A 23,067-nucleotide genomic window follows, 5' to 3' on the forward strand; every position below is an offset into this window, starting at 1 on the left:
TCCGATCAAGGATATGAGTTTTCACCCTGGAGAAAGTCTAAGATCCCAAAAGCAATGCCTTCAGCAAGGCCATTAGCAGGCACAACCAATGAAGGCCACCATGAGTTTTCACTCTGGAAATCACGGCTGGCACTCGAGAAGCACCACTAGAAAATGTTGTCCACGTGTGTTGTCGCCCCTACTGCCAAGGCTGCCGCTACAAGCCCTCAACACCCGACACACATGAAAAACATGTGTTGCCATTCTTCATCGCAACCAAAACTGCCCTCCGACATTACTAGATTCCGATCGCAGCCACCATGACTTTATTCACCACTACCAACACCATGGAAATCTATACTTAGACATGTCCCATGGCACTGACAAGGCAGCAAAGCTATGCGCCACGCCCTCATGTAGCCTCTCTGGCCGAAGATGAGGGCACGCCTGACCGGATCAATTCCAATCTAGATATCCAGTGGCGCCAAGCGCCAAAAGCTGAGATCTCCGAGGGGAAGACTGGAACCCATCGGTGTCCAGATTGATGTTTTGGAGCTTGAGGAACAGCAAGGCCAACCACCTCTTTTCCAGCCAAGCACACCCACCGACCATCCACTGGATAACCGGACTCCAACAGCCGCTACTGCCCCCACCCCCCCCCAGCCACCCCGGGGGGACGCCCGCAGCTCACGCCGCCCTTGGCCCTCGCCGCCTGCGGCCAGATCTAGTCGTGCCGTCCGTCGCCGTCCCTGGCGTCTAGGTGCATGCCACCAGCTGCAGAGGAGCAGCGACGTTCATCCTCTTGCACCTCCACCATAGCGCCCAGCCCGCGCCACGCCCTGGCCCGAAGCGTCGGCCGTGCCGACCCCTAGCCGGCGAGAGAACCCCGAGGCCCCACTGCTCCCCGGCCACCTCGTGGGTGGCGGTGCGGGAGGGTTAGGTCGGGGGAGATGGGAGCAAGATGGGATAATCTCACGACAAAATCTACCGGCTAATATTGCCTTAGTCTCAAATTACTTGTCTTAGATTTATCTAGATACAAATGTATCTAGACAGGGACAGAGAGAGTAAATAATAGGATGTGCCAAGTAAAACGAAATGGCCCCAAAGAAGTGTTTAAAAATGTCCAAAAAGTTTAATTTGAGCACCATAAGATACCGGGCTTTTAAAAAAACTACTTCCTCCCAATTCATATTACTTGTCGCTCAAATAGATGTATTTAAACATATTTTAGTGCTAGATACATCATTTTGAGCGACAACTAATATGGACCGAAGGGAATAATATTTTACACCCGAGTTATTTAGCTAAAAACATACAAAGGCCGCCATCCTTTAAAAAAACTACCACAACATAGCCATGGATTCAAAAAAAAATTCAGGACAATTCACATATATAGGCAGTTAACATGCCTATAGGATTAAAAACGGACACAAATGTAACAAACAAAAGTTGCCATGCTTCTAAGTAATAAATTGCCACATATCCATGGTTTCATATGTACATGCATGCATAGTTAGAAAAAACAAGAGAGTTTGTCGTATTGTTTAAATTTGCCATTGCTTTTAAAAAATTGTTGTGTGAGCAGCAAACAAACTGACATGTCTCTAATTTTTTTTACCATGGAGCGAAATTTGCAATGGATGTAAAACTATCGATGGGCCGGGAAAGTAATTTGCCATGGATGTAAAACTAGCCTTGCTTCTGCAATGCAAATTTGTCATGGCTTAGAAATTAAAGCTAGAAAAGAATATCTCATTGAACATGGCAAGTATATATATTTGTACAAAAATAGGTCATGTGGCAACTTAAAAAAATTGAAGCATGGTCACATTGTAAATTAAGAAAAAAATGCTATTGTGATAATAGAAATTGTAGAATAATTTGTACTGGACACATGGCAATATAGCAAAATTTTGTTGTTTTCCTAATAAAAAATCATGGCAAATTTGATATGGGAACACATGTGAACTTGCCATCATAAAAAGTTACCATGAGAGCAACCAAAAAACTACCATGCAATAAAATTTTGAAATGTTTGTAAAATTTCTTCTCAAAGCACACACGACAATTACAAAAAGAAATGTACTTAGTTTTTTTGAGAACAAAATTATTCCTATATCACCTATACGTGCATTGCAGAATTTATTACTCTCATAATATAAGATGTTATTACAACCGGTATATTCACATATTGGTTGTAATAACGGGAGATGATTCTCGGGTGCACCACCCCTATATGAGTATTAAATCCGAAAAACAAATCGGGGAATTTTTTTAAAAAGGGAATTTGGGGATATCAAACATGGATGCCCAATTACTCATGTGTGAAGTTTCGTAAAAAATACCAGGAAGCGCATTCTCAGTAAAAAGACAAAAAAATCATGTGTAGAAAAAAGAACTGTTTGGATGTATCGTAGGTCAGACTATATTTTCTTCACCATGGATACATTTTCTGGTATTTTTTCACGAAACTTCACACAGAAGTAGATCAGACACCCATGTTTGATATCCCCAATTTCCAAGTTTTTTGAAATTTAGTGATATTTTTTTGAAATTAATATTCATATAGGGGAGTGGAGCACCAAGAGCTCCTCTGTATTTTCCTTGTAATAACATCTTATAATATGAGACAGAGGGAGTATGTTTCTCTGCCATGGCACATATACATACAATATAGTAATAGCTCATATTTTGTTTTCACCAGAAGATAAAGAGCCAATGGCGGTGAGGATGGTTCAACAAGAGAATGTATCTGGTGAAACGAGCGAACTGGTGCGCCGAGTGCACCAGCGACATATGGGCCATTGGATGCAAAAGACAGGGACAGGATCGGTTAGAAGATGGGCCTGCTGGTACATTTTCAAAACAGTCCTTACAGCATAGGTAAATCAAGCAAATTGACCTCCGCCCGCACTCAAGGTCGTCTCCCTCCCCTTCCATCTCCTGTACCAGCACAGCCGCCGCCGCCGCGAGCTAGGGTTATGGCCCAGCGAGCTCAAGAACCAATCTCCCTCCCTTGAGACAAATTTGTGCGAGTTGCCTCCCTCTCTCCCTCCCCCCTCTCTCTCTGACATCAAGCGCTCAAGCGTGAGCGCCCCAAATCACACGGTCCGTCGGCGGCTCGCCGCGATTGTGGCTACCTAGCGACGCGGCGCTGCAGCTCCGGGGATATCAACGCCACGGTTGATCAGGAGCCAGACATCGTCTTTTTATTGCTAAAGGATCCACGGTATGAGCACCAAATGTTGTTCTTCTGTTATGCACATGCTGTCTATTTTTTCAATCCTCAAGCTTCACCGATTTGTTTGAATCTAGTGGCATTTGGGAAACTGAATATTATGAGCACTAAATTGATGTCTGACGTGTAGTTATAATGGGGAAAAAATGCCACTAATTAAACCCGACAGTGGAAAAATAGATGAAGGGACCCGTTCTGGTTTGTGTATAATTTTCATGTACGCTTGCTAATTTTATAAAAAGATTTGTGGATGAAGAGACTTGATATGTGATCAAACTATTACCTGGGAGCCTTCATACATGGCAAGATTGTATTAATTACTAGTTGCTCATGTGATGTTCTAGACATGTATTTCACGAAATCAACGAGGGGATCTGTTCTGAAGCGACTAAAGATGTTCTTGGTATCCATTTAAATTTTTTCATGTTAAATGGAAAGGCCTTAACAATGTTTGATTGAACCTTCTCTGGCATTACTACTTAAAAGTGCTCCCCAATTTGTCTTTCCGCAATCACATTGTTGCTTTTCTCTGACTTAAAATATTGATAAGTGCTGCTTTCTTGTAGGTTACTCCAGTTCTGTACTTTTGGACATGTATGTGATGTTTTGTCATTTTTTTGCATGAAAACAGGTAACCATGGAGTCAATGGCAAGTACTGCTCTAAGTATTGGGTCAACTACGGCAATGGGAGTTGAAGATGATGCCAGCAGCTCTGCCGTGGTAATTAACGTGTTGCATTGGTTATGTATGGCACACTATTTTGTGACTTGATTGATTTTTTACCTCAAATTGGTAGGGCATGATCCGGTTGGTGGGAAATGATGAAAATACCTACAACACGCCAAAAAGAACTACCAGTCTTCCGTTTTGTGTAAGTGTTTTTTTCACGTCGATTGCACGAGCTTTAGTTCATGAACTAAACCGCTATTATATTGCATTTTAAGGGGGTCAACATATGAGCCTGAGTGTGATGATAACTTAAAGCCCGTAATTGGCATGAAGTTTGACACCTGGGAAGAGGGCATGGCACTATACAAAATGTATGCTCATGAGGTTGGGTTCTCGGTCCGCACATGGACAACACACAAAGATGATCAGGGTGTACCAGTGTGGAAGAGGTTGGTTTGTTGGTGCAAGGGAAGGTGGGCGAAAGGTGGCCACAGATGAGGAAAGGATAAAGCCTAAACGGAACTTCAAGTTAAGCAGGTGTGGTTGTGAGGCTATGATCGGATTCAAGAGGCAAGATGACGGCAAATATGAGGTTGCCCGATTTGTCCAATCGCACACGCACCAACTTATTTCGCCAAGTAAGAGACATCTCATTAAGTCAAAGAGAGAAGTAAGTAGTGAGTTGAGGACAAAATTACTTACATGTCATAAGGCATTGGTTGGCACATCTGCAGCATATCGCTTGCTTAGTGTAGAGAAGGGGGCCAAGCAAATGTAGGTTGCACAAAGCGTGATTTACAAAACTGCCACCGTGATTTTAAAAGAGCAATTAAGGGAGCAGATGGACAGATAATAGTAGATATCATGAAGAATAAGCAAGCTGCCAATCCAGCCTTCTACTTTGATTACCAACTCGATGAGAATGATAAACTTACAAATATTTTCTGGGCCGATAGTATATGCAGAAAAACTACTCATTGTTTGGTGAAGTGGTGTCTTTCGACTCCACATACCGCTTTAATAGGTATGACTTGGTGTTTGCCCCTTTCACTGGAGTTAACAACCACAAATCTTGTGTTACATTTGGTGCTGCTTTTTTATGGAATGAGAAGCAAGAATCTTATATATGGTTGTTCAAGACTTTCTTAAAAGCAATGTGTGGGGTTGCACCTAAGCTAATCATTACCGATGAAGATCAAAGCATGAGAATAGGGATAGAACATGTTTTCCCGAACACTATACATAGACTTTGCATGTGGCACATCCTCATGAAGCTTACGGAAAAAGTTGGTGCGACCCTAAAAAATAGTCCAGATTTCCATGAACAGTTTATGTCATGTGTTTGGGGATCAGAGACACCAAACGAGTTCGAGTCAAAATGGTGTTCAATAATTAATGATTTCGGGCTAGATGATAATACATGGTTGCAGGAGAAGTATGAGTTACGACGATCATGGATTCCGGCATATTTTACTGATTTCCACCTTGGCGGAATCTTGCGTACCACATCAAGATCTGAGAGTGAGAATACATTCTTCAGACACTTTACTAACCGGAACCTTGCCTTGATTGAATTTTGGGTCAGATTTGAAACAGCTTTGGAGGAATAACGGCAAAAAGAATTACAAGAAGATAATGCCAGCCTTCATACACTGCCTATACTCAAGACTTGTTGGAGTATCGAGAGTCATGGTAGAGAAGTGTATACTCATGAGGATTTTGCTGAATTTCAGAGTCAGGTGCTAGCAGCGAGGGATTATTGTCATATCAAAACAATCACGCAGATTGGTGAGCTCCGCACCATCAGCATTAGCAGCAACAGTGGCAAGGTTAGACAAGTTAGTTTCAACACTAGCACTAAGGAAACACACTGTTCTTGTAGGATGTTTGAATCCTTGGGTATCATTTGCCGTCACATCATTGTTGTCCTAAAGAATGAGGGCTGTAATGAAATTCCTAGTCAATATGTGCTACATAGGTGGACTAAAATGGCTGCGCGACACCTTGCCTATGATGCCAACGACCATGAGCTACAAGGGTCATCTACATGTCTTCCACCTGTCATAAAGAAGTTGTACGCGGAAACATGTTCAAATTTCAGCTTGGCACTTCATGTCGCAAAACATAGTGAGGAGAGATGAGATATCTTCACAAGGCTATTGGTGATGCCTACACACAATTGGGGCAGGAGGGAACAGTTAGTGAGCAAAGTAAAGTTCAAGAATTTGAATCCTTCATTGGAACATCATTCCCAACTGTGATCAACATTCACCCACCAGATGTAGCAAAAACAAAAGGGAGTGGTAAGAGATTGAAAAGGGGCTCGGAGCAGACCGTGACCCAAAAGAAAAAGAGGTAAAGTGACAAACCATGAAAATTTTGTTCATGCCCTTTCTGAAGTTGTACTAAGATGGTTTTGTTACTCTTTACAGGGCCAAAGAGCATCACAAAAATAAGTAGTTGTGGTGGTCTCACTGATGCGATGTTGGAATAATTATTTTTAGTCATTTTGTGTAGACTTGGTATAGTGGAAATCAATCCATTCAAGTCTGTGCTTCTCTGTCATTTACGCACTTTGATTGTTCCAGTGCAAAATGGCCGTATGTAAGAAGTGAATTTGCCATGCCAAATATATGCAACATGTTATGTAATCCTATTATGGTACCCGTTACCATGATCTGTGTATAAGTGTACAATTTATGTTTGGTGATGCGATGCAAAAATGGAGATGCAATTTGCAAAAGTTGACTGAGATTACCTGTTTTGGCATGGAACGCCTACTTTTTGCCATAATTATACAAGATATGGTCGATAATACCATGTCTTATTTTCAGGAATATTTCTGGATGACGGTTCTACAACAATGAATTGATCAAAACTCTGACACCAGGCCTAAAGTTTGAGAAATCTCAAAATGTGCAATGCAGTAGAATATGTAACATTCTAGATGTATAAAAAGCTGTACTGCTTTCCAAGTAGCAGCGTTAATCTGTTGTAGATTGTACATGAAGGCATGTCTCATCTTCATTTATATATTTATTTGACCGAGCTTTTGTTTTAAATTGTGCATAGCACCTGATAAAATTGGTAGATGTGCGGTTGTAGTAGCTTATGTAACTGTTGCGTGATTGCTCATTGCTGACTTTGGAAAACAATCTAAAATTTCCATGTAATATTTTCTTTGTACAATAAGAAAGTTGAAGCAACTTTATAAATAATTGTTTCTGTTGAGTTGTTTCGTAAGTGAACCAAAGAGATTTTATTTTGCAGCATTTTTTACGGAATTCGAGTGATTTTGAGCTTCCTGTGGTGATTCTGGAGAAGCCTGCCTAGGATCAGATTAGTTCATCTCTAAAAGCTACAAGGTGTATTTTCTGGAAGTATACCATCATCTAGTCTAATTATATAATTTTGCTGACCATCTTGGGAATTACTTTTCATCACGTCTTTCATGCAAGAACAATAGCTATCAAGAGATCTCTGAACATATTTTCTTTAGATTCTTCCATGCATCACAAGCATCCACATAAATTGTATGACAACCACACATCTAAAGTACAAAAAGCTTGCCATATTTTTTCTAACAAATGTACATTCTCGCTGATTACATGGTGCCAAAGAAAACAAAGCCTGGATAACCAGATCGGGACTAGCACAAGAGGTGAAATTATCAGTTTCATCATCTGTCATCTTGGGAGACATGAAGATGACTCCTATGAAGATTACCCAACCATAATTCATCAGCATGGGCTGATTCTTTGACCTCCTAGTTCATGCCTCCAGCTAATCGGTTTGAAGCCTGGTGAAGATGCGAAGGAAGGCGATGCTTGCATTTTTTCCATGCTTATCAAAGGCAAAAATATTGTTGGAGCGGGCAAGATGGCCCTGAATCTGAATAGTAGCGAATAGTCTGCTCTGGAACAACCATAAAACCATGATATAGAAAATAACGATGGATTATCCTCTATAAAGGGTTTGCTACATATAAAACACGGATTCCAAAGTATCAGATTTTTAGAATATAAAGGACAGTTCACTACTAGAGAAAAAGTGATGCAACATTGGGGATACATATTTGTTTTGGCTCGGCGGTAGTCAGCTAAAGAAGTTTTTGTTAAGTACTGAACGTGCAATGTTGATCAGTCCTTTTAGAACAACCATCAGTCAGTCGTACAATACAAGAAACAAAATGGCAGCTACTACTTATAGCTAGTGACCAATTATAGGAACATTCAATCTATGAGGTTTTGCAGATATATTATAAGGAACACCGACATTCTGCAAGCCATGGGTTACTAACCTGCATGAAAATAGGGAGTACATCCCTTGTAATTGACATGAAGATTGTACAAATATACTGCTCGTATGTTAATTTGGTACCCACAACACACTATTCCAATTCTGAATCAACAAAAGTATGCCTTTTCAGTCAACTAGAATAACATTGCTCATGCTTATCTCTCTGCCACTGGTTTAAGCAGAATGGGGGAAAGGCGTGGATGAAATTGTAATAGCAAAAATACCCTTAACAAATGGATAAAGGAAGAAGCAAACGTACCAAGATCCTTGAGCTGCTGCAGATGGTCAGTGCTGCTGACGGCGGTGGCGGTGGTAGGTTGAGTCGCCGATGCGCTCACAACGAGCGACCACTGCCAAAGGCGAAATCGGGGCACTCTTTAGATGTTCCGGTGGTAGGCTGCTGCTAGAAATTTCAAAAACGCAGATATTTGAGTGAGACGTCGCTCGATTGGTACAGGATTGAGAGAGATTGAGTGAAATTTACTAACCCAAAATCGCCTGGCGGCTGGCGCATTGGTACAAAAGAGGGAGAGAGCGGCGATTGGATTCAGTGAAGATCTTGAGGGAGGGAGATTGGTTCTTGAGCTCGCTGGGCCGTAACCCTAGCTCGCGGCGGTGGCTGTGCTGGTACAGGAGATGGAAGGAGAGAGAGACGACCTTGAGTGCAGGCGGAGGTCAATTTACTTGATTTACCTATGCTGCAAGGACTGTTTTGAAAACGTACCAGCAGGCCCATCTTCTAACCGATCTGGTCCCTGTCTTTTGCATCCAATGGCCCATATGTCGCTGGTGCACTCGGCGCACCAGTTCGCTCGTTTCACCAGATACATTCTCGGTTCAACAAATAAGCATGTTTCATGTGACTCTTGGGAGATAAAAAAGTTCATGCAAACAAGTTATGCTGTGTGTTGGGTGTGTACAAAAAATGTGGCATTCCTTACAAATACCCAACGTGTCACACTACTATGCGGTACAACTGCACGCTTCATGATCCATTCAACGGCAAAGCTGCTCTCTCCCAAAAGAAAGGAAAATGAAAGAAGAAAAAAGCTGCTACACACACGAGTAAACAAATTTTTTTGCCCCTTATTGTTTCTTTGCTCTTAAACGAACGGAAGCTGGGCAACATGTCGAAGGGAGTAGCGGAGCAGTACGCATTATTTCTTCTGAGCGTTAGTCGTGACGAGTCTGCTAGCTAGAGAGTGTAGGCGACGATTGCTGGTATCGGTTAAGGTCATCCCAGACCAAGTGCTCGACCTCCTCCCACGACGTTGCAGCTCGCAGCTCTTTCCACAGCCCAAATATAGCTGCCAGCACGTTGTCCTCGTGCAGCATGCAGTAGCACCTGCAATGTAAGAGCACCGTGCATCAGAGCCAAACATGTTTCTCCCTCCCTTGGGAGACCGACCGACTGACAAACCAACAAGGATCACTGATCATTCCGAGATAGAGCGCAGGGAAGGATAAAACACGGATAATGTGGGCTGCTCTGATTTATTTATGCATGTATGCACTTACATCGCGCGATATGACGCAGTGCTGAACTTCGAATTCCGCACCGACTTGTAGATATCATTGTTTGATTTCCCTCTCAGGAAAGGAAGCTGGTAGCTTCTTAGGTACTCCCTGAGAAGATCAATATCCCCACGGAAAACATCCAGGTGCAGCGGAATCAAGTCACATAGAGGATCCCCTGTTACGACAAACAGTTTTTGGTCGCAATCAAATTAAGATCAAATAAATATAAACTTTGATTTACAATCTAACAGAAGTTTTCACAGTGCAGACTGGTAGATATGAGCAGCTCAATTTAAGCATTTTTACAGATATATAGTTATCCCATCTTCGGTTTCAGATGCCAGTATTACGCAAACTATTTTGTTAAATGTTCAAATAAAGCAATGTCAGATTTCCAGGGAACAAAGTGAACTGGCCGCTTACCGATGGACAGATCACTGAAGTCAATTATATTAATTGCATCCAGTTTCTCCAGATCTCTCTCACAAGTGCTTTTGGCATCAGTGAGGGACCTCTGAGTAAGAATGTTATCGTCCATAATATCTGAATGTATCCAACAAGGGAATGTGTACACTGAGTCACCATCGTCATCCTGATTGTCCAATCATACCATTAAACACAAAGTTTGACCACAGATGCATATGAAGAAGATGAAATTGAAAAAGTACCTTAACAAACTTGATTAGAGAGCTCATATCAGCAGGGAGATATTCTTCAGCCTTCTCAATTAAAACTGTTGGGACAGTACCCCCCCTTCACAGATATGTAAACAATGTTGAGGTATAAAGCAGCGTATGGAATTCTATATAAATATAATATTATGGATTTATGGTAGGCTTGTAGCATTTTGGCTAAAACAACTCAATACCAAATCAATGCATAGTCATTGCTACTTATATATTGCTAATGTTGAAATGTTAAAATAATTTCGTCAAAGAATCATTTTAAAGAAATTCCGTAAAAAAAGAAATATTAAAACAATAAATAATGTAATGGTTATTTATTGGATGCCTGCCTCTACAATTTTTTTGTAACCCTAGTAGAGGATTTTAAGTTGCAAGTGAACCATTCTATAATTTGACAATATCTTCTTAATCACTTTACATCTGACTGTGGTCTGTGGACACAAAATTGACTTGCAGACCCACAGTTATTGGATAAAATAAAACTGAGCAACAAAATGTCCTGTTTTAGTAAAACTCATTAAAACTAGCCAAATAAACCTGCTTTAGAAGTTTTTCACTTACCAGTTAGCTAGGTGCTTCTTTATATTATTCCTTCTTCCGTTTAAAGTAGAAATTACTTGTTTCCATTCAGGTGGATCACTGTCTCTCACATTATTGTCTTCAGGTTTGGGTAATGGTTCCCCATGTGGAAGGGGTAATAAATGGATATTTCGCATTTGAACTCCCAAGGATGATGCCAGATTCAAAAGGTCAGCCTTGGACAATGTATCACGGCTAAGAAAAATGAAGAGAACAGTAAGCACGTATTTACATAATTAATTAAGTAATTACTCCCATTTTCACTTGAGAAATGAATAAAACTTACACACGAGCAAAGATATCCCCTTTGCATTTTCTCGTAACCATGTAAGGCCAAATAGGTTTGTTTGAACATTCAGTGGAACTATCCATTCCAAACTGCTGTTTGCTCCATAATCCAAGAGGAAAACAGCTGTTTGTGTAAGAAAGCTCCAGAGGATAGTATTTAGCCAAAACATCTGGCATTCCTTTTCCATCCCATGGGACTGTTCTGTAGACGCCATCTTCGTACACAAGAAATCCACTTGCAATGATCTCAGGGACGTGGTTGATCAAAGGCGAGCCAACTTTTCGCAGAAGATTATAGAACTCAAGCTGCATCAGGAAAGTGATCAATATCGTGAGTGTTGCATTTAATTTTATTAAGTTGCAGAACCAATGCAACATTACCTCTGTGCCTAAACCATGGGCAGAATAACCCAGGCCTCCTTCAGCATAGATTTTAATCACATTGTCAGAAACAATGAAGACCTGAAAAATTGTGGTACAGGTTATATTCACATACCATGCAACAATGAGTGTATATGCAGCGCAATATGATACTAACTGGCATCATAGGAGTATCTTAGAATCTCAGATATGTTTAATGTCTTGGCATTGGCGCATAGCAGTGAGCAAGTATGTATATCTATAAATCTTCTAAAGTCGGAACCAACCTTGCAAGGCAGAAACCACAGATGCAGTAACAAGTAAACCAGGATATTCTACACGAATCAATTTCTGTGAGAAATAACCCTAACATGTTGAGTAAGTATTTCAAACCAACACGAATTACATGATACTAACACAACAGAATTATTTATTGACAGTTGTAAATCTGAGACAGCAAGTAAAAGTAATTGTATACTTACTGGGTTGCTACCTGTGCCAACAGGAAGCTTCTCATCCTCTGACGGTGGTGGTAAACTATGGCATGCACTTATTTCCTCTAAGCATGCATACCATTTGTCCACACTTATTGCTAGGCATGCACCCTACAGGAACAGACATATATGTTGGCACAAGGAACAAAACATTATCAAGAAACAGATATATAAACCACATGGTATTTCATATAAAAATTGACAAAGTAAAATTTATGTAAATGATGGAACAAAGATCACCTTCCATATTAGTCCTCTCAGTTCAGGCTTAAGAACCCATAGCCTTCGCAGCCATTCTCTTGCTTCTCTCTGGCCAATTGGATTAGTAGGACTCCAGACAGAAGTATAGTGATCTTTTTCCTTCTCAAGAAATTGGGATAAGAAACCTATATCATACGAGAAAACTTGGTTCTCCAAACTTTCATGGACATCTGAGAACTCAAATGAAGCACACTGATTTGCACTGTTTGAAGCTCTTCCGGACCCTGAACCTTTCAGTCTTTTTTCTGCACGAGTCATGTCATTGTGGTTCCATGCACTCATTGTTCCAGGCGGATGATTTTCAATATCTCTAATAGATTTTCCTGGAACAGCAAGTAAGCCAGCACGACAAACTCCTTTGTGACAGTGACCAGGTGCCATGTCTAGACATACATGCTCAAAATTTGATTGATTGACAAAGTTTTGTGTAACTGCGACAGTAGTCTCAAGGTTTAGAACACAATGCCACCATCCACTAGGAACAAATATGGTCTCTCCTGGTAATTGTGTGCATTCCAGTGGTTTCTCGTGTTCAGCAAGATGAGGATAGATATCAAGCCACCACTGCAAACGATCAAAATAATATGAAATGATATGGGGGCAAAGTTTGGAGAAAAGCAAAAACAGTAACAAGTTATTACCTGCAAAGACGCTGGAGTCTCAATGTCAACATCACCATCCTCATCACTTACATGTACCGTGACACCACCAGGCACTCTTCCTGGAGGGTACAGTGCCCATCTATGAAAAAAGGTGGATATCATTAATGGAAACACAAATTCTTGCCCCTTCCAAATTTTCAGCATTGTACAACATGGGACAATCAGCTTTAACAGGTCAAGAGGAGTACAAGTTTAGGTATAGCATATCCCCGCACCGTTCACAGTATAGGGTTACGATTTTTAAGTTTCAATTAAAATACAAAAGCATGCACTCAAGTTGAATCACATCTTTCTACTGCCCACGGCTATCTTCTGTCTCTGTTCAACATATATGAATATGCGTAGGATTCTCGCTTGATTCTCTCTCACTCCCAAGACATTAACTATGGACATCCTGACTAAATTTGTCTATCGTCAATTCAACACACCCAATTGGCTGATTATTTCTACACAACTGTTTTTTCACATCAGATTATAAAATAAGCAACACACAGAACAGCGACCACAAACTGCATCAAAATAGAAGCACTGCAATGACCTTAAAGAACCAATAGGCAAGAAATTTTGCACAAGATCTGTGAACATTTATTTAAGGATCCTGATAAGTGCCACATGTCAGGTACGAGCACATGGCAACTCCGAACGTTTTTGATGGGAAGTTTAGTGACGCGGGGATGGCAACTTTCGTGCTTCAGTTTATTTTTTGACAGAAACATGCCGTGTGTCACTGGAATTTGCCATCCTTGCGTGACTGTAATTGCCATCGAAAAACATCAGGGCCGGAGTGCCACGCACCTGACGTGTGGCACTTATCATTTGGGTTATTTAACTGCTACTAGTAGCTTTCAAATTTACAATCACATGGTGAATACCACAGCTTGAGTACACTATCGAGTAAATACGCACACACACATATATATAACACATGATCCAACCTTTTTCGGCCACAAAGAAGAGTATTCCACGCACTGGTTAACCCTGGGTCAACATGCCAAGAGGCACCTGATCTTTCTGGTCCAATAATAAGCCATCTGAAAGCAGGTCTTTGTTCATAATCCAAGACACCAAAAAGATCTTCTTGAAATAAATGAGGTACTCTGTAATCTTCCAATAGTGCTGGTGTTGTTTCTCCAAACTGTAACAATTTCCTGAAATAAGTTTCTTTTTCTTTTCATAACTTTAGTAGTAAATGGAATGAAGTGATGATTACCTTATCATCAAATATATAAAGAGGATCTTCATCATGCTGGAGTTCCATGTAAGAAACATAGTCTTTCAGTTTCATTATTATCTTCTTAGGGCTTCTTTGTGATATCCTAAATGTAACTTCACCATAATCATGCACCAGCTGCTGAATTGCCCATTTAGTCCTTGCTGGCCAGGTTTCAGCCAGCTTACCAAGCAAAACCTAGTTGTGCAATACCATCAGTATGATTTCAGAAAAACATGATTGCAAAACAATAATGTAGAAAATCCACATGTTGTAAATCTGAATTAAAAGCAAAAGATAATTCAATTCTTACTGGGCCTTTTCCATCATACTGAGAATGGAAATGATCCAAAGAAAGGTCATCCTTTCTTTCCACATGTCCATTGTCAAAGGAATAATTAGTCAAAGTAGTAAAACATCTATACCATCTCCTGTATAAGAACAAGGAATTGAATCCTGCATGAAAATAAGTATGAATAGGGAGATAAACAAGGCAGATAGAACAAACATAAAGTAGATGTACCATACCATCAAAATGACGAGCCTTCTGCTCAAGCTCACTATTTCCGGAGCAAAGACTAAGCCTGAAAACGAAAGAATCAGTGTCTAACCTTTTCAGTCAGTTTAGGATTATTTTCAAATACAGAATGTAACAAGACAATATAGAATGGTCATATACCTAGACAATGTTGTTTTCTTCCAAGAACCTTTGTACTCAAGATGACCACCAACAGAAAGATATTTACTCATCCAGAGAGGTTCCTCGTTGCAAAGTATGTACATGACACTGCAAAGTGAAAAAGATTTAAGGTACTGCTTCATCCTACCACCATTTTAAGGTAGAAACACAAACATGACAGATGGTCTTAGCTCATGATCTCTAGATAATGACAATGTCATAAATCAGGAACCACTTCCTCTGATACTCTAAAACCTGCCGTTTAGGACACATACATGGCCTTCAAAATACAATGTGGACCACTAGTTTCTTTAAAATCATCCATAAAATCTAAAAGAATTGTATATTATGGAAATACTTCTCGAGACAAATTCACTGATTTTCAGGTATCTAATATAAATGATCGTAAAGATAATACTGGTAGTCAAAATTTCAAAAAATTGGCTCTCCCTTTGTCTAAAATGACAGCTTTTACAGGACTGGGGGAGTATGCTTTTATACCTGTCCAGCCCAAAATAGGTGATTTTTTATTGCGGTGCACACAGAACATGAAAGAAACTAGTGCTTCATGATTTTTCTCTATTTAGCTGTATAGTTATTATGTTTTTACTTCTACTACGTACTAGTCTAGTACGACTACTAATACCAATAAGCATTTCGTGGATTGTTGCATAAGAAAAAAAAGCATTGAGAAGCAAAACAACTCGCTAACATCTATTTCGGATCGGAGACAATACTCTGATAGTAACGTCAGTTTCCATGTCTTTTAATTCTCTGGAACAAATTGATTGTTATATTTTACGTAGAGAGTTATAATACCAAACACACGAAAGGATCGGCCCTAAATATGCAGGCTTGGCTTAGTTACAAATATGCCATGGAGCAGTCTAATTCTAGAGGATAAACATGAAGAACAGATCAAATATGTCTTCGGTCTTGGCAGCTAGGCAACTCTCTTCGTCCTAAATCTTAATTCATAGATTGAGGAAATATTTTTCTTGAGTTTATAAAAGAAACATATTAGTAAAGAGAGTCCGACATACAGAAATGAACACGGGCGGTTTTGAGTTTTGACCATTGAGCTGATCCAAATGTTCCACATGTAAGTTTCATTTAAATCCTCAGGAAACATATCGCTGGGTCTCATTTATGTGCATTATAAAACCTTCTGTCACTTTAAAGAAAAATCTGGCCGCCATATTTACTTGAAACAATTCCTTACTTAACACTATCTTAAATTTCGTTTCCTTATTTGACACTGAAAACCTTTTTCTTCCTTATGTAACAACGAGTCTAAATTTTATGCCTTTTATAACACTTTCGTCTATTTTGAGCCTAAATGACAACTGAAAAGATCCTTTTGCCCCTCATGTGGTATGTGTGTGTGCGGGACAATAACACACGCACGCAACATCAGCGCGAGGGCAGTAGCACACACAACACACACACAGCAGCACGCACACACGCAGCACACACACACACACACACGCAACACACTCACAGGTAGCAGCACACACGCACGCATCAACAACACACACACAAGCAGCAACACACGCAGCGAAGTAATATACATCCAGTATTGTAGTAAGTTCTTTCAAAATTATATCATACATGATTTTCTCCTTCATAAACTCCGCCACACCAGAAAAATATTCCTGCCTCCGCCACTGCACGCACCACACATGCACACAACAGCATGCACGTACACACGCAGTAGCAAACTCACACACAGCAGCACACGCGCGCGTGGACACACACACACACACATGCAGCAGTAGCACATACATACGCGCACACAAACAGACGCAACATCACAGGCAAGCGCACACAAACATACCACATGAGGGCAAAATGGTCATTTCAGGTGTCATTTAGGCTTAAAATGGACATAAGTGTTATAAAAGGCATAAAATTTAGACTCCTTGTTAGATAGGGAACAAATTATTTGTCAATGTCAAATAGAGCATAAATTTTAGACACGGTGTTAAATAAGGAATTCTCTCTATTTACTTCCCCATGGATGATCTTTTCTGTAGCGGTAGCTCATAGGACCATATATGACACAACAAACCTCCGTTCTTCCCAGTAGCTCATACCATCATACCGCCGCCATATGTGCCATTTGGCCCAAGCGACCATAACCAAACAAAATTCAGAATCACGCATGGCTAGCTGGTCCACTTGGGTTGGGAGTGGTCACCATTAAAATCAAAGGGCAAACCTCAGAATCCACATTCTTAGCTAACACATGGAGGTAACTGCAAAGCAGAGGAGAAAAGAACAGAAGGGCGAGAGAGAGAGAGAGAAAGACGCGGCGACCTGCTGACGCATGCGAGGCGGCCGATGTCGGTGGGCTCGAGGAGGTCGACGATGGCGCAGAGCAGCTCGTCGGGGAGGACCGCCAGGCTCCCCAGCGCCGCGTCCCTCCGGCCGTTCCCCGCCGATTCCATCGCCGGCGACCGGGCCGGATCGGTGGGCTTGCTGGGTTTGGGTGCGTGCGGGGAGGGAAGGGGGAATTGCGCGTTGTTCGAGTTGAGCCGGGATGGACACGGACCGCGTGACCACGCGGTGGGCCGGAGGAATTTATTTATAGTGGCTAGCTTTTTTAAAAGCTTGGACGCGTATTGGATTCGTTGATGCGGCCTGTCGACTCCATCGTTCAGGAGGGGGGCACGCAACTATTCAGACTTGTACCCCTCGAAAAAAAATGTTCAGACTTGCCCGACATCTTGAGCTTGGGCAAATGCGGTTCGAAACGAGGAGGGCGTGATAGCCCCTTCTGAAAGGCATTATGTCAAAGCTTAAAGGTTCCAGATGATAGTTGTTCAAGGTACTCGGCCTTCATGCCTGAGATAATATGCTTGGATTTTAATTTTAGGGCGTGTTCGGTAACCCTCCAGCTTCTTAACTCCTCAACTCCAAACCAGAAGTTCAGCCGAACGGTTTAAATCTTGGTTATGAGAGTAAGAAGTTGGCTATTTGTGTAGTGTAAAATTGAAGGAGTTGTGGAGTTGGAAAAGGCGAGCTCCCAGGAATCGAAGGAGCGGGAGTTTGAGTGAAATTACTAGCAACTGCCACCGCCAAGTGAACGTCGTGCGTACCGATTCAATCCCATCCCACACGACCGCTCTATCCCCACGATTTCCTTTTCTCGTTCCTCTCACACAGTCGTCGAGCCCATCGGCCCACGTAGCCGGCCGCCGCCCTCCTAGCTCGCCGTCTGCCCCGCTGGCCACCCACCCCGCCATCTCTATCGTCCTCCACTGCCGCCGTTTCAATCCGCATGAGCTGCCGAGGACGCGGGAGCGACGGCCGGCGCTCCCATCCCTGAGCTCCTCTCCCCATCAGTCGCTCATCGTCCATCTGCGGCAACTTTGGCTTCCGTGTGGCCGTCCACGGTGATAGGGTGGTGCAGGCATGCTAGTCCTCACCTCCATCCTTCAGTCACGTTGACGAGCGATGCAGGATGACCAGGGGGTCTGATTGTAATCTTGTTTTGTTTATTGAGGTGGTTTGTGCTAATGTGTATGACACCTGTGCTTGCCAAACTAGAATTTGATGTGCCGAACGGATGGTTAGCTCCCAGATTTTCAACGAGAAGCTGGCTGCTGGATGTTGGCTGAGGAGTTTGAGGCTGTAGAGGGTTTACCGAACACGCCCTTAGTTGGCTCGATGCGAGACTCGTCGAAGTGCATCTTTTTTAGCATCTCAGCGTAGATGAGGTTTAACCTGCTGTCATCATCCATCATGACCTCAATGAGGTGGAAACCGTCAACTATCGAGTCCAGGACGAGCGCAGTTGTTCTGCCATGGCAGACGCTGATCGGATGCTCACATTGATCAAAAGTGATCAGGATTTCTGGCCAGGGATTGTATTTTTCTTCTGCGGGCTTCACATCATATACCTCGTGGAGGGCGCACTTTCCGATCCTTCTTGAAGGTGTGAGATGCATATATCATATTCACGTCCTTTATTTGTAGCGGGCAATGCGTTTGCCCGTCGTTCCCTTTGTCGGGCTCATCCTCGTCGTTATTGTTATGAGGGTTCGCCTTGTCCGCATTGCTGCTTCCGATCTGCAAGACTTTCTTGTGGACCCAACAATTCTGGTTAGTGTGGGTAGCTGGACGATCTCCATCGCCAGGGTGGATGGCACAAAGCCGGTCTAGGAACTTATAAGCGGCGAGCTGGTCCCCGCCCTTCTTGCCTTGGAACTTCTTCCTTTTGCCACCGCTACCTTGGCGCTGATTGTTGAATCCGACGTTGACCTCGCCATCTTCGTTATTGTTGTTGTTCCGATGCTTCTTCCTATAGTTGCGTCGTGATTTCCTGCTTTCTCTGCAGCCATGTATCTTCACCAGAGAAAAATATGATCATCATCTCCCTAAGCTCGGGCATAGCCTTGGGTTTGAATTGACCGATGGCTTGAGGTATATCTCCATGTAAGCTAATTTCCTTGCAAATGTTCTTTACACATGGGCACGAAAAAAAGGCAATGTTGGATGTCTTCGACTCTTATTAGGCAGACTTGGCACTAACTTGTTGGTGAGACATGCCTACCAGCAAGTGCACCAAGGCAATGAAGCGTGCCATGGAGTACCTTCCAAACAAAGTGCTTAAATTTTCCTGGAACTCGAAGATGCCAAAGGGCTAGGAATCCTGAAAGTGCAACTAATTCCTGGGTGATTTTTGGTAATTCTTAGCAACATATAGCTCATTGAACTAATACTCTTTCAAGATAATCATTTCAGAAAGTTCAATGATTAGCATGGCATGCACTATAGATGTGGATCCCTCAAAATGCTAAGGACACATATTGGCTCAAGCTCAAGACTCTACATTTTCATTTTAGTGATCCAATATCACATTCAGTCCATAGGAAAAGCCAATACTATTAAAAGGGGATGAGGTGTTGCTTAATGGCTTGCTTGCTCAAAATGCTTAGTGATATGCTTCAAAAGCCCTCAACCACTTTCTCATATCCACATATGTCCCTAACCAAAAGTCAAACTCGGCACCACCGATTTCATCTATCTGGCGCCACCGAGTTCATTTGACATAGCCACTGCTAGAAACCCTAATCGGTTCGGTCTCACCCAGATGGGATTGCAAACTCTCTGTTTCCCTTCGTAACATTTTGGTCTAACCGGGATGAGCGATCAGTCCCACCAAGTTCCCAATGCAAACTCTCTATTTCCTTTTCGTAACGTTTCGGTCTCACCGAAATGAGCGATCGGTCCCACCGAGTTTGCCTGACCAACTCTCTATTTGTCTATTGCAGAAATCGGTCTCACCGAGATTACGTTATACCCTAACCCTAATGAAATCGGTCACACCGAGTTGACATGTCGGTCCCACCGAAAATCCTAACGTTCATATTTTGAACTAAATCGGTTTGACCGAGTTTAACTATTCGGTCCCACCGAGTTTGGTAAATTATGTGTAACGGTTAGATTTTGTGTGCAGGCTATATATACCCCTTCCAACATTCGTGGAGAGAGCCATCAGAACGTGCATACACTTCCAACATTCATTTTCTGAGAGAGAACCACCTACTCATGTGTTGAGACAAAGATATTCCAATCCAACCACAAGAATCTTGATCTCTAGCCTTCCCCAAGTTGCTTTCCACTCAAATCATCTTTCCACCAAATCCAAATCTGTGAGAGAGAGAGAGAGTTGAGTGTTGGGGAGACTATCATTTGAAGCACAAGAGCAAGGAGTTCATCATCAACACACCATCTATTACCTTTTGGACAGTGGTGTCTCCTAGATTGGTTAGGTGTCACTTGGGAGTCTCCGTCAAGATTGTGGAGTTCAACCAAGGAGTTTGTAAGGGAAGGAGATCGCCTACTTTGTGAAGATCTACCTAAGTGAGGCAAGTCCTTCGTGGGCGATGGCCATGGTGGGATAGACAAGGTTGCTTCTTCATGGACCCTTCGCGGGTGGAGCCCTCCGTGGACTCGCGCAACCGTTACCCTTTGTGGGTTGAAGTCTCCATCAACGTGGATGTACGATAGCACCACCTATCGGAACCACGCCAAAAATCTCTGTGTCTAAATTGCGTTTGCTCCCTCCAAACTCATCCCCTTTACTTCATATGCAATGATTTACATTCCACTGCTATACTCTTAGATTTGCATGTGTAGGTTGATTGCTTGACTTGTAATAAGTTGCTAAAATTTACCAAGACTTAAAATCAGGAAAAGGCTAGATTTTTATTTGGTCAAGTAGTCTAATCACCCCCCCTCTAGACATACTTTCGATCCTACAAATCCGCTCCCCATCGATCTGCACAAGACTGTCGGTGGCTTTATTCATGCTCCCATTCCTTTCGGTAAGCCGATCGAGCAGAGAATGTACCTGGCCTAGTGTATTTCCCTGCCACAAATTCATCGATCTCTTGGACATTCCGAGGGATCTGTTGTATTCGTTCAACATCCGCCGAAATAATACGTCAAGTATAATCCCATGCACATGTATAGGAGTTTAACAGCTTTTGAACATGAGATAGCATGATAGATCCCCTAGGCGTAACAACTTTAAAAGAGACATTGGATGGGATCCAAGGATCCTGTTAGATATTGATTTGAGATCCTGTGTCCACTGAGGGAGTCCTGGATTAGGGGGTATCCGGACAGCCGGATTATATCATTTGGCCGTACTGTTGGACTATGAAGATACAAGATTAAAGACTTCATCCCGTGTCCGGATGGGACTCTCCTTGGCGTGGAAGGCAAGCTTGGCAATACGGATATGTAGATCTCCTTCCTTGTAACCGACTCTGTGTAACCCTAGCCCCCTCCCGTGTCTATATAAACCAGAGGGTTTTAGTCCGTAGGACAACAGACAATCATACCATAGGCTAGCTTCTAGGGTTTAGCCTCTCTGATCTCGTGGTAGATCAACTCTTGTACTACTCATATTATCAAGAATAATCAAGCAGGACGTAGGGTTTTACCTCCATCAAGAGGGCCCGAACCTGGGTAAAACATCATGTCCCCTGCCTCCTGTTACCATCCGCCTTAGACGCACAGTTCGGGACCCCCTACCCGAGATCCACCGGTTTTGACACCGACATTGGTGCTTTCATTGAGAGTTCCTCTGTGTCGTCATCATTAGGCTTGATGGCTCCTTTGATCATTGATAGCGATGCGGTCCATGGTGAGACTTTTCTCCCCGGACAGATCTTTGTATTCGGCGGCTCTGCACTGCGGGCCAACTTGCTTGGCCATCTGGAGCAGATCGAGAGCTACGCCCCTGGCTATCAGGTCAGATTTGGAAACTTGAACTACACAGCCGACATCCACGGAGACTTGATCTTCGACGGATTCGGGCCCTTGCCGAGTGCGCCACACGGTCACGATGAGCATAACTTAGCTCTACCATCGGACAGTGTTCGGGAGATCGCACCGGCAACCGCTCCGACTCTCAAATCGGAGCCAATTGCGCCAACCAGTGACGGGTGGATAGACCCCGCCGCGGAGGCCGCACTCTCAGCGGCGATCGAGCCGAGTATCGACCCTACCCTTCACGAGAGCTGTGATGCCAAACTGCCGGATTCTTCCCCGGCCATGGACTCCGAACCGCCTGCGCCCGTTCCTATCGAATCCGACTGGGCGCCGATCATGGAGTTCACCTCCGCGGATATCTTTCAGCACTCTTCCTTCGGCGACTTACTGAACTCATTAAGGTCTCTCTCTCTCTGTCAGGAGAGCCCTGGCCGAACCATGTTCGACAGAATTGGGGTGCGGATGACGAAGAAATTCGCCACCCACCCACCACCCACTTAGTAGCCACTGTCGACGACTTAACCGACATGCTCGACTTCAACTCTGAAGACATCGACGGCATGGACGACGATGCGGGAGGAGAAGAGGAACCACTGCCCACCGGGCACTGGACAACCACCTCATCATACGATATATACATGGTGACACACCCAAAGAAGGCAATGGTGATGAGACAGTGGAGGATGACCCCTCCAAAAAGCAACCCAAGCGCTGGCGTCAGCGGCGCCGCTCTAACTCTCGCCAAGGCAAAAGCGGTGACCCCGGCACAGGAGATAATAGCACTCCGGACAGTGCTGAAGACGACAACAATCCCCTCCAGCAAGATTTAGGGCAGGAGGATGGAGAAGCTA

At 42.9% G+C, this 23,067-nt stretch overlaps 1 protein-coding gene and 2 long non-coding RNA genes across 5 annotated transcripts; 2 read left to right on the forward strand and 1 right to left on the reverse strand.

Moving 5' to 3' along the window:
- Positions 1-2,873: 2,873 nt before the first annotated feature.
- Positions 2,874-4,336, forward strand: LOC125527815. Its single transcript, XR_007292267.1, has 4 exons — positions 2,874-3,211; positions 3,852-3,941; positions 4,018-4,092; positions 4,166-4,336. It is a non-coding gene; the product is annotated as an uncharacterized LOC125527815 (long non-coding RNA).
- Positions 4,337-4,368: 32 nt separating this feature from the next.
- Positions 4,369-6,586, forward strand: LOC125527817. The gene is made up of 2 exons (XR_007292268.1): positions 4,369-6,245; positions 6,323-6,586. It is a non-coding gene; the product is annotated as an uncharacterized LOC125527817 (long non-coding RNA).
- A 2,477-nt stretch (positions 6,587-9,063) lies between these two features.
- LOC125527816 (F-box protein At1g78280-like) lies at positions 9,064-17,499 on the reverse strand. Of its 3 annotated transcripts, none has more exons than XM_048692324.1 (16): positions 17,246-17,499; positions 14,927-15,034; positions 14,776-14,831; positions 14,561-14,703; positions 14,248-14,445; positions 13,973-14,172; positions 13,017-13,116; positions 12,355-12,939; positions 12,103-12,225; positions 11,642-11,722; positions 11,259-11,566; positions 10,955-11,167; positions 10,376-10,460; positions 10,131-10,299; positions 9,708-9,882; positions 9,064-9,534 (listed from the first exon to the last, which is right to left on the reverse strand). In XM_048692324.1, exons 1-16 carry the CDS (start codon positions 17,374-17,376, stop codon positions 9,381-9,383), a joined length of 2,829 nt encoding a protein of 942 aa, XP_048548281.1. In that variant the 5' UTR covers positions 17,377-17,499; the 3' UTR covers positions 9,064-9,380. The 3 variants fall into 3 exon arrangements, with proteins under 3 accessions (XP_048548281.1, XP_048548283.1, XP_048548282.1); XM_048692326.1 differs by having other exon boundaries at positions 14,561-14,678; positions 17,246-17,287; XM_048692325.1 differs by lacking the exon at positions 9,064-9,534 and having other exon boundaries at positions 9,768-9,882; positions 10,131-10,250.
- Positions 17,500-23,067: the final 5,568 nt, after the last annotated feature.

The sequence above is a fragment of the Triticum urartu genome, unplaced genomic scaffold, assembly GCF_003073215.2.
Source record: "Triticum urartu cultivar G1812 unplaced genomic scaffold, Tu2.1 TuUngrouped_contig_4432, whole genome shotgun sequence".
Taxonomy (NCBI): domain Eukaryota; kingdom Viridiplantae; phylum Streptophyta; class Magnoliopsida; order Poales; family Poaceae; genus Triticum; species Triticum urartu.

What these genes read in the sequence shown, in the direction of transcription:
- LOC125527816 (XM_048692324.1), bottom strand. Translation starts at nt 17,376, where the DNA reads ATGGAATCGGCGGGGAACGGCCGGAGGGACGCGGCGCTGGGGAGCCTG. An exon ending in CCCATGGTTTAGGCACAGAG is followed by an intron (nt 11,567 to 11,641) that starts GTAATGTTGCAT and finishes TTCCTGATGCAG; the next exon opens with CTTGAGTTCTATAATCTTCT. An exon ending in AAGAAGCACCTAGCTAACTG is followed by an intron (nt 10,461 to 10,954) that starts GTAAGTGAAAAA and finishes ATATCTGTGAAG; the next exon opens with GGGGGGTACTGTCCCAACAG.